The sequence below is a fragment of the Adiantum capillus-veneris genome, chromosome 23, assembly GCF_014529385.1.
Source record: "Adiantum capillus-veneris isolate H3 chromosome 23, ASM1452938v2, whole genome shotgun sequence".
Lineage (NCBI taxonomy): Eukaryota > Viridiplantae > Streptophyta > Polypodiopsida > Polypodiales > Pteridaceae > Adiantum > Adiantum capillus-veneris.
Window position 1 is genome coordinate 84623170 of NC_140953.1, and position 9987 is coordinate 84633156.

Consider the following 9987-nt stretch of genomic DNA (forward strand, 5'->3'; position numbering starts at 1 on the left):
CACCTAAGAAACTAGGTGAGCGGTCTTCACAGGAACTCACCAACGCTTCTAGAGTGTTGAGGTCACATGCACCTATGCTCTGGTCATGTACTAGAGGATGATCACATAGAGAGTGTTTGCATTGACACGGGCACTAATCATTCCTCCACATAGGCTCTAGACCAGCAACGGGAACCCAAGGTAGTACCACTCAGGACCCACATATTGCATCTAGTGACTCTTCCTTTGACTACGACAACATGGAAGGTTACTTGATGCCTAATCTCGAAAGATCAATCCAATACATGCATGCCATGGGTCCACAGTTCGGGCCGAGCGTGCTTCATTGCTTGAATGGGACTTTTAGTAGAGCCGCTCGCTCCGAACATGGAGCCAGTGATGTAAATGAAGGGGGTGGGGAAGCAAATTCACCATTCATGAACAATGTAGACCCCATGCTCTTGGAGAGTGTGCATGTGAATACTCCATTCACTACATCCCCTGACTCTTTAGATCTATTCCCCTCCGAGGTTATATTACCTGATGGTAGAAGCCTTGCCGAAGTGCAAGAGTTTGAGTGATATATCATTGCGGCTAGGGAAAAGGAAATCGAGAGCCTACGGAAGGCAGAGCAATGGAGAGAGCTAAAAGCAAAGGCCCCTATGTCAACATCCATGCTAGGCGAGAAATCGAGTGCTCCTGAACTAGCAACCACTAAGGGTCAACCCATAGATAGACACATTGCATCTAGTTCAAAGGACACCCCTAACACTTCAATACTAGATGGAGCATTTCTAAATGAAAACTGGGAGTATGAACTACAAATGGAAACTTTAATCGACCTATACACAAGTCACTCAGATCACATGGGTTGGTTACCCGGGGAGGTCACCTAATAAAAATATAACCTATCACGTGAGTTCAACAGAAGGGTATTTAAAGTTCTTGAAACTTACACAAATATATATACAGAAGGGCATTATTTTTTCAAATTTGAAAAACTTATAGATTTTAAAAGAAAAGGGTATATTATATTCCTTAAAAATTCACAGATAAGGGATTTTACAAACATGTCTTGAAGGCACGTTGGTGCACCTAAGGTGTGTCGGACCACGGAAAGTGTCAGCAGCAGCAGCAGGTACAGGGAATCATAGAGTGTGATAGTAGAAGGTTTGGACAAGTTCCAGGTGCAACCGGGAATAGGTCCCACAAAGATGTGTATGCTAGATGTGGCAATGAGCAGGCCAGGCATCATTTTTTAATCTCTCATAAGTAAAATGCTCGTTGATGCAGGGAATTTACTCTATGGCAACTCTATGGTCCCATTATTTGGTCATGGGGTTCTTTTGGAAGACCGTTTCAAGGACTCAACATTGAAGTGAGGTTTTTTGTCATAATTACGGCAAGTTTGGACGGATCCACTATTGGCAAGTTACAAAACAATTGAAGTGCGATTCAAAAGAGAAGGCCGGGAGCTACTTGAAGATGGAAGTATTTGGGGTCAGCTACCCGGTCCACCATTTGGCGGAGCTTGGGATTGCGGTCGGCGCCTGGTGGGAACGGCATGCTAAGTAAGAAAAAAGCTTGAAGTAATTCCATGCTTAAAATATTAAAAAAATGAAGCTTCTGCAGTGGACGAGCAATTGGACAGAAAAGGGTGGCTCGTGGAGTCGTGCTGCATGAGGAGAGAGGGCCGCTTGGGCCATGCAGGAGTGGAGAGCAGCCAAGGGATGGCGAGTTGCAGTTGGAAGAGAAAAGGGCCTCCACCTGGATGGTGTGCACGAGGAGAGGTCTATAGTGGGTAGGCGAAGCCACAGAGCGTCGCCAAGTCAAAGGGAGGTGCCAAGATGGTTGAGGGGCAGTAAAGAGGGCCGCCCTGCTGAGGAGGGGAGGCCAAGAACTGAGTGTTGTTGCAGGGAAGTCCGCCAGGGTGCTAGCCATACAAGGCTATTCATGGGATGGCATGGTCGGGAGTGCTGTGCAGGGGAGAAACCGCCAGGGGTTGTGTGGTGATGACACCGTTAGAGGAGGAGGGTCACAGGAGGGCCGAAAGGGGTCGCAAGAGCGGAGAACAAGCAGGTCAAGGCCACCAGGTCGACTGAAGGCGAGGCCAGCGTGGAGGTTGCATGAAAGGGCCGCCAGTCAAAGGGAGGTGTTATTTGCAGGTTGGAGGCCGAGAGGCCGTCTATAGGTTGGGGTCAGCTGCATGGCAGTGCAAGATAAGCTAAGGAGGAGGTGTTGAGGGGCCGCCAAGGGTTACCAGCAGCCGAGGAAGGGTATCCAGTCGTACCAATGCACGAAATCGACAGTGATCAAGATTGTGTTAGAGTTTTGTTTGTTTACTATGCATAACTGAGTTTACAGTTTGATTGAATTATCTGGTGTTTCGCTGCCACCTTCTTGTTTATCCCGTCTTGTGCTTCTTGCTCGTGGTAGCCATGGCTCTGGGCCTTTTGTGTGTGTGTGCACAGACAGAGGAAGAGAGAGGTTGGATGAGCTTATTGTGTATTGCAAAGTTGATGAATGTGATTGGAAATAGCTGGTGTCGGTCATAAGCAAGTCGGTGCATTGGAGATTGGCAGAAAATGTGCATGCGTGTATGTTTCTGAGTGGCAGTAGACTCCCTTGGTAAGCGTGATGTATCCTCCATATGTTGTTTTTCTAAGGGTCTCAGTACAATCTGAGCCCACAAGTGATAACTTTACCTTTCCAAGTTTATCTCATCTTTCTCTTGATGACACCATGACTACCATGCCTACCCCAGTGATGGGCATGCCAAAAAACACTCCATAAACCTCATTTATTAGTAAAGAGCCGCTACATGGTGGACCAATGTCTACAACATACCTACAAGTGTGTATCAATCATATGCACCTTTGGGTCCTCATGCTCACGTAGATCCTACCCCTCCTATTGTTTCAACAACTTATGCTCCACGACCATAATTCAAGCCCTTATTTCAATGAGACCATATCAGCTAGCGTTAGCATGTTACATCTGACATATGCTATGCCTAGGGCCACACATATGAATGTTGCGCCACCACATGGCACAACATCATACCCAACTTGGAACCCAAGGACTACATATATTCCAACCCTTATTCCACATGCAATCCCAAGAGCACCTATCCCCACTATACTTGCTCACTTGGGTGACTTGGCAGAATATGTGTAACATGCCTTGATAGAGAGCCCAAAAGTAAGGCAATACAAATAACCAAGCTTATGCAAAAATTTAGTGGAGACGAGATGTGAGAAATCATATCAAATTATTTGAACAAATACAAAATTCCCTAGGAGAACATAATGACTTGCATAAGAGTAATGCTTTAACACTAGGTTGGTAATGGGACACTTTTATTTTCTAGGACACTTTTATGTCCTGTTAAGTGACCATTTTCCTTGAATTATGTCAAGAGTTTCAAAATGGATTTTGAGGTGCTATCTATCTAGAAAGTTGTCTCATGAGCTGAAAAAAACTCGACATTTTTTTGGAATATCAATTCCATCTTTAACCTTGTCCTTGCACAACATTTCACAACCTAAACTGTGTGGAAAAACGGGTCTTGTTTTTGGCTTTTTTCAACTTTTTGCAACTATACCACTCTAGAATTCATGTTTGTGAGGTCTATAATGCTAGAGAACTATCTTTAGTAGTCCTCAACATGTCCCGATGCTTCTAGGGAGAAATAAATGTTAAAGTTGTAAGTTATGACCAAATTACAAAAATTGTCACATCCTGTTTTTTAGCCAATTTTAGCTCTTCTATGATTTTTTTGGTGGCTTTCATGATATCCAAATGCAGAGTTGATTTTCTATGTCGCATATTGTAACATAAAGCTAATATTCCTTGCGTTTTGGGGCACCTAATACCCTATTTTGCATAGTAGACAATGATGGTTGATTTTTTCAATTATAGAAGAAAACAAAACATTCTAGTTTATCAAGTATAGTTTTTTCAATATTGTTAGTTTCTTGTGACAACTACATGCATTTTGTAGATAGTAACCATATCTAGTCATAAGGATCAAATTTGGTTAGATATTGAATAGTTTCTATGGGGTTCTACAACTCATAATGTTGAACCCAGTTTTTTCATGTTTGTTGTATTTAGCACTTCATCTTTGTCCCCAAGATTCCCCTTGGTAAGATATGTATTATTCTTTTGACATGCTCCATGGCTCTTTATGAACCTAAATGACAATAGGGAACTAAGAAAACATGCATATATTATTTGTATTGAGCGTGGCTATAGAAACTTTGATGATAGGTTTGCAGGATGGTAAAAATTAAACTTTTTTGTACCTATTTCTTTTGGCAAAACAAAAAATAGTGAGTGAGAAGCAATCATATGTTCAGATCACCAACCCATTGAAGTTAACTAGGGAATTTATCTCAAGTCCTACAAAAATCCCTAATCTTATTTTTATGCAACAAAACGTAAGAAATGACTGTTTTGATGAAAATGTACTGGTCCATCAACTTTGGAGGCTTGGTGTGACCAAAAGATGAGAAATTTTACAAGTTTCTTATTTTCTACATGTGTAGTACGCCTTGAACTATAACCTCATGAAAGGATTTTACAAAATGAGTGGGTCTACTATGGTTTTGGAGGTTTTTTTCAAAACCCTGAAAGGACACTTTTATGTCCTGTTAGGTTACCAACTTAGTGTTAAGCCGAACTTTGAGTGGGAAGGCTGGGTATTGATATAGAACCCTAAGGGTGGGAAAAAATTTGATTTATCCTACTCTTAGGAGACTGTTCTTGAAAGAGCACATACGAGAGGGAGTGCTTTAGGGTGTAGCATCTTAGCTCTAGAAAGCACAACGAGATGAAGGAGAGTCCGTAAGCCCGGGGCGGTCACTTTTTAGAATGTGTATGATATCACGTGAGTTAACCGGAGAGGATTATTAAAAGACCAAAATGTATAAAAATGTATACATACAGAGGGGGGTGGGGGTTTATTAAATAGGCTCACAGTGTCATTATAGTATGTATATTGGGGTATTATTAATTACCTCTTGAACGCACGTGATATAGGGGTCTTTTGATAAGTGACTGCCCCGGGTCTGTAAGATACTTTAGTAGTTGTTTGAAGCATTTGAATTCTTGTTGTCATCCAAATGATCGCTTCAATAATAACCAATTGCTCACTAGATTCATTAGGGGATGATGACTTGAGGCACTACAAGAGGTTGTGTGCTCTTGTGACGCTCTTAGCGACGGAAATACACTGGGTTTTTATAACCCCCGGCGTCGCTAAAACCGTCGCTAACAGCGTCGCTACGAGAGCGTCGCTATCTGCGTCGCTATAGGCGTCGCTATATAGCGACGCTCATAGCGACGCCTATAGCGACGCAGATAGCGACGCTCTCACAGAAGAGTATAGCGACGCATATAGCGACGCTACAGAGCCATAAATAGTGACGCTTATAGCGACGCCTGAGAGAATATTTTTTTGGTGGCAGGGCATTGAATGCCCTGCCACCCATCAACCATATTGTACTTGATTCACTTTTTAAAAAAAGTGCAAAGGTAAATAATAGACCCAAAATAGTCACCGACAAGACGCATTGTTTGCAAAATTGACAATTGTACACATCATAGACAAACTGAATTGATTGGCAAATGTAATAATGACAATTGTACAACATCATAGGCATAAAGAATTGATTGGCAAAAGGAATTGCGGTGACAAATGTAATAATATACATGGTTCAAAAAGACGTATAAAATCCGTCTCATGATACATAAGCTATGAGAAACCCTAAACTAATGCTATCTAGCTGCGGCTAAACTGACGACGTCTAATCAGACGTCTCATCGCGTCCAAGCGGCGTATCTGTCGGATTCTGCAAAAGAAGACAATAAGACAGCTTTCAGTAAGTATAAACATATAACGACATTTATAAAACAATACAAAAAATAAAAAAGAGTAAACCCTAATACTAACCATGCCACCGCGAGAACTGAGAATGTCCATCAGGGCATTTAAGCCCTTCCTGCCTGCGTACTCGCGCTCGTACGGTGTGGGATCACGTCCTGTCATCGACCACTGTCAAAACATACAAAGATTTCATTATGTTAGAACTAAAAAACTCATAAACCCTAAACTATCGAACATGCATAAAGAGCAATGTGAAAAGACTTACAAAATCGGCCTCAAATGATGCCCATCCACCGCTCCCCAAGTGGTGCGAGCTCCCTGCCTCTACTCGCGCTCTGGCTGCATCCTTTTGTTGCTTCCACTTGTCGGGATTCTCGCGCGCTGCTTTCTTCGCATTCTTCCAATCTTCTTTGGCCAGCCAATCTGGCCTATTCCACCCATTCTTGATTGCTTTTTGCACTTCGGAACGCTTGTGTTTGCAGTATTCGCGCATTCGAATCTTCATCAGGTCTTCATTGAAGCGCTGATCCCGTGTTGGAACGGGAAACTCATCATGAAGTATGCTGATGACTCTGTTTTTTAAATCAGTTGGTACTTCACTCCATTTGTTTAGTATATAGTGTCTAAACAGCTGAGAGCAAAGACCACGCATGCGCGAGATCACCTTCTTGCCGTCATCATCCATGATGATGCCGCCGCTGATGTCGACGGAGTAAGGCAAGCCCTCTGGCCGGTGACGCGTGAACCTGGGTGTCCCGGCAGGGGTCTCTAGCGGCGTGTCGATGGGGGTACGGACGTCAGGTGTCTCCACCGGCGTCTGGGCCCCGAAGCGAGGAGTGTCGAGTGGGGTGGCTCCTGGCGGAGTAGGTAGAGGTGTGTAGCTTCTAGGAACAGTCAGCCGTGCAAAACCTGGCGTAGATGGCGATGCTGTGGCTGGTGTGGGGGCGGGCAAAGAAGGGGAGGGTAAAGAGCCTTGTCGAACACGAGGCAGTGTGGAGGCATCGGTGGCGGAATCCCCACAACAACCGCCACCGCCACCACTAGAGCGCCGGTGTCTAGACGAGTGTGACGCTCGTCTCGTCGACGCCGAAGCTTCGGAGCGCGCCGAATGCTCCGAAAGAGAGGGAGATGCGGATGGTGTAGGAACGCGCGATGATGCGCCAGAGCGATGACGCTCCACGTACCATTGTCTCTGCTGCGGTGACAAAGAAGAAAGAAACTCCTCATCATCCATACCTGCATTAAACACACGAATATTTAAACTTAATATTGAATGAATAGAGTAGACAATGACGCAAAGACCATTAAATACAATGACGTAATGACGCATATAAATACAATGACGCAATGGATCGAGTGGTAGAAGAGGCAAGTCGAAAACTCAGAATTTTCAATCAAAAGATGTGAGCGCGAGTAGAAAAGAGCGTTACACACCATGGAAGCTACTTAGAGAGCAAGAGCTTTTACAGCACGGAGCAAAATTGTTCAAATACAATATTTGTGGTTTTAAGAGATCTCTCTCTCATCCTCGCATAACTCAGCATAACTTCCTATATCTATATAGAGCTCTCCGTTTAAACACATATCCTCTGTTTCATTTTGTAGCTCCTCTGCATGCACCCCATATAGAGTAGTAGCATCTTGATGCTCGTCTGGCACCACCGCAGCGGCTTCTGATTGAGCATCTTCTCTGATCTCCTCCATTGATGTCGTTGTGATTGGCACATGGTAGCCTTCATACGTCCTTGCACTACGAGGGGCTACCTCTATGACGTACCACCAGTTTGATGTAGACTTTGTAGGATGAAATACTACTTGCCAGAGCCACATAACTTACATGAGAGCTTTCAAGCACATAACTTGTAAAAGGGGGATGTTAACTATTTATATACTTACTTGTTCACAATGCTCGGGTAGTACGAAAGTGTCTCTTAGGTCAGTCCATTTCTTAGTAGAATCCACCTCAAGAAAACCAGACTCTCCTCTACGCACAGTAGCGTTTCGACCCTCCATGATTATCTTGAACCATTGCACGTCGAACAAGTCGACAAAAAATCCTCTGTAATCGATCCTCAAAATCTCTTGCAGCGTGCCGAAGTAAGTGAGTTCCGCCACCACGGGATCTGCATCAGAGGAACGTCGTCGACTAGACTGTTCAAATTTTGCCATGATTCCACAATCTTGAGTAAAACGCTTTTTGTCGATTCGTTCCACCCTAAAATGTCGACCTTTACACCATGCTGCTGTGTATGACTTATACTACAACGAACAAAGATTATGAGTGGCCGTTCAAACGTTTATAAATAAAGTCACTTGCTAGTCGTACATTGCAAACTTACCTTGGTCGCGCAACCCCGAGAGTACTCCCACTCTTCTTCAGTCACTTCGTCACCGCATTGTTGTGCGCTTTTCAATTGGTTGTGCAACCATCTTAAGCTCATGAAGGTTGGTAGGCTCTCCAGAACCGCTGGATAGTGCATCGGTGGTCGTCTTCCCCGTCTCCACTCGATTCGTGCCCTTTGTCGCTCTTGCTTTGCATCCTCATATTGTGAAATCCACTTTTGCATCACTGGATTGTGAAGCATGCAAAATCGGTTGATTTTAGCCTCTAGATCTTCCGTCATCTTCTTCTCAACACCGAGATTGCACATGACAATCCCAGATATGCGCTCATCATCTATGGTTCGCCATAGCGTGTCCCGGGATTTATCAAATCCTTCTAGCCACTCTCCAATGTAGACTAGGGACTCTGATACCAACCAACCTTCTGCCATGCTACCCTCCGGACGTGCCTTTTGACGCACATATCCCTTAAGCGTTTTCATGAAACGCTCTAAGAAGAACATCCATCTGGAATGAACTGTGCCAGCTATTTCCACCTCATCAACTATGTGAATAAGAAGATGCACCTGAATGGTTAGCATTGTAGTAGGAAAATGTTTCTCAAACATGCACACAAGCTCCGCAGCATTTAGTTTGGCGAATGGTATGGAGTCTACGTCGATCTCCTTTTGTGAGATCCATTGCACCAGCTTTGCAAGTTTGTAGATTGTGTTACGGATGTCGAGAGACAAACATCCCTCAATGGCAACCGGTAAAATAAACTGTAAAGTATGTGCAGCAATGATATTAAAGTCCACATTTTATGCAATGATATTAAAGTCCACTATGAACGTACCTGACACATTTTATGCCAATCGTGTGACTTCAAACCGGTAAGCTTTCCTTCTTTAGTAAAACACGTTCGGAGCGAGTGCATTACGCCAGTGGGGGTCCGCAAAGATCGAATGGCCTCTTTTACTTTGCGTTCTTGGGCTCCTGTGAAAATCCATGGTGCTTTAGGAAGTTTTATCGATCCATCAGACGCAGTTTGCGGCCAATATTGCTCCATACGATCCACATTTCTAAGGTCAACTCTGGCTCCCAAAGTATCTTTCTTGCCGGTCAAATGGTCCCATAGTAGATTACCCACATTCTTGAATATGTGCATTGGATCGAGCAAGTGATTGATCACGAGTCGGGGCCAGTATGGTAACTCGTACCATAGAGATAGTCTCTTCATCCCTGGAGGCAATCCGTCATCGCACATCTCCTTCTGCTCTAACCATGCTTGTGCAGACATCCTTGGTGGCTCTCTTCCCAAAAAGCCGTCGCGTAACACATGATTCTCCGGAAGATACGCTTGATGACCTTCGTAGATTTGCTTCTTCAGTGAGGGTGCCCTACGTGCATTCAGTCTAGGTCCACATGTGACACATGCTCTGTATCCGCTTGTTTGAAGCCCTGCATGTATACACATGATAATAGATCAACTATGGGGAAAAACAAGATTTACAGTGTCTGAGAGAGGAGTGTCAATAGATCACCTGAGCATTCTGTTAGCCCGGGATAGTCATGCATGGTCCACATTAGAATACCTCTGATCAAAGCATTCCGTCGTCCTGTGTGTCGGCTCATATCCACCACCTCTATGCCAATCCACAATTGTTGTAGCTCTTCCAATAGTGGACGAAGATACACGTCCATATTCCCCACTTTATATCGCCCTGGCACAATCAAGCTTAGCCATAGGTGCCCCTTCTTCGTAGTCAACCACGGGGGAATGTTGTAGTTGACGA

General features: G+C 44.1%; 2 protein-coding genes and 1 pseudogene across 2 annotated transcripts; 1 reads left to right on the top strand and 2 right to left on the bottom strand.

The window, feature by feature from the left end:
• The first annotated feature begins 1256 nt into the window (after positions 1 to 1256).
• LOC147428090 (uncharacterized) lies at positions 1257 to 2331 on the top strand (annotated as a pseudogene).
• Positions 2332 to 4790: 2459 nt separating this feature from the next.
• On the bottom strand, positions 4791 to 6554 carry LOC147428091 (uncharacterized). Its single transcript, XM_086496801.1, has 3 exons — positions 6135 to 6554; positions 5936 to 6037; positions 4791 to 4796 (listed from the first exon to the last, which is right to left on the bottom strand). Exons 1-3 carry the CDS (start codon positions 6552 to 6554, stop codon positions 4791 to 4793), a joined length of 528 nt encoding a protein of 175 aa, XP_086352927.1.
• An 821-nt stretch (positions 6555 to 7375) lies between these two features.
• On the bottom strand, positions 7376 to 8054 carry LOC147428092 (uncharacterized). The gene is made up of 2 exons (XM_086496802.1): positions 7762 to 8054; positions 7376 to 7680 (listed from the first exon to the last, which is right to left on the bottom strand). Exons 1-2 carry the CDS (start codon positions 8036 to 8038, stop codon positions 7376 to 7378), a joined length of 582 nt encoding a protein of 193 aa, XP_086352928.1. The 5' UTR covers positions 8039 to 8054.
• Between the last annotated feature and the right edge of the window lie 1933 nt (positions 8055 to 9987).

What these genes read in the sequence shown, in the direction of transcription:
- LOC147428091 (XM_086496801.1), bottom strand. Translation starts at nt 6,554, where the DNA reads ATGGATGATGACGGCAAGAAGGTGATCTCGCGCATGCGTGGTCTTTGC. An exon ending in CATCATTTGAGGCCGATTTT is followed by an intron (nt 6,038 to 6,134) that starts GTAAGTCTTTTC and finishes ATGTTTTGACAG; the next exon opens with TGGTCGATGACAGGACGTGA.
- LOC147428092 (XM_086496802.1), bottom strand. Translation starts at nt 8,038, where the DNA reads ATGGCAAAATTTGAACAGTCTAGTCGACGACGTTCCTCTGATGCAGAT. An exon ending in CGAGCATTGTGAACAAGTAA is followed by an intron (nt 7,681 to 7,761) that starts GTATATAAATAG and finishes TCTGGCAAGTAG; the next exon opens with TATTTCATCCTACAAAGTCT.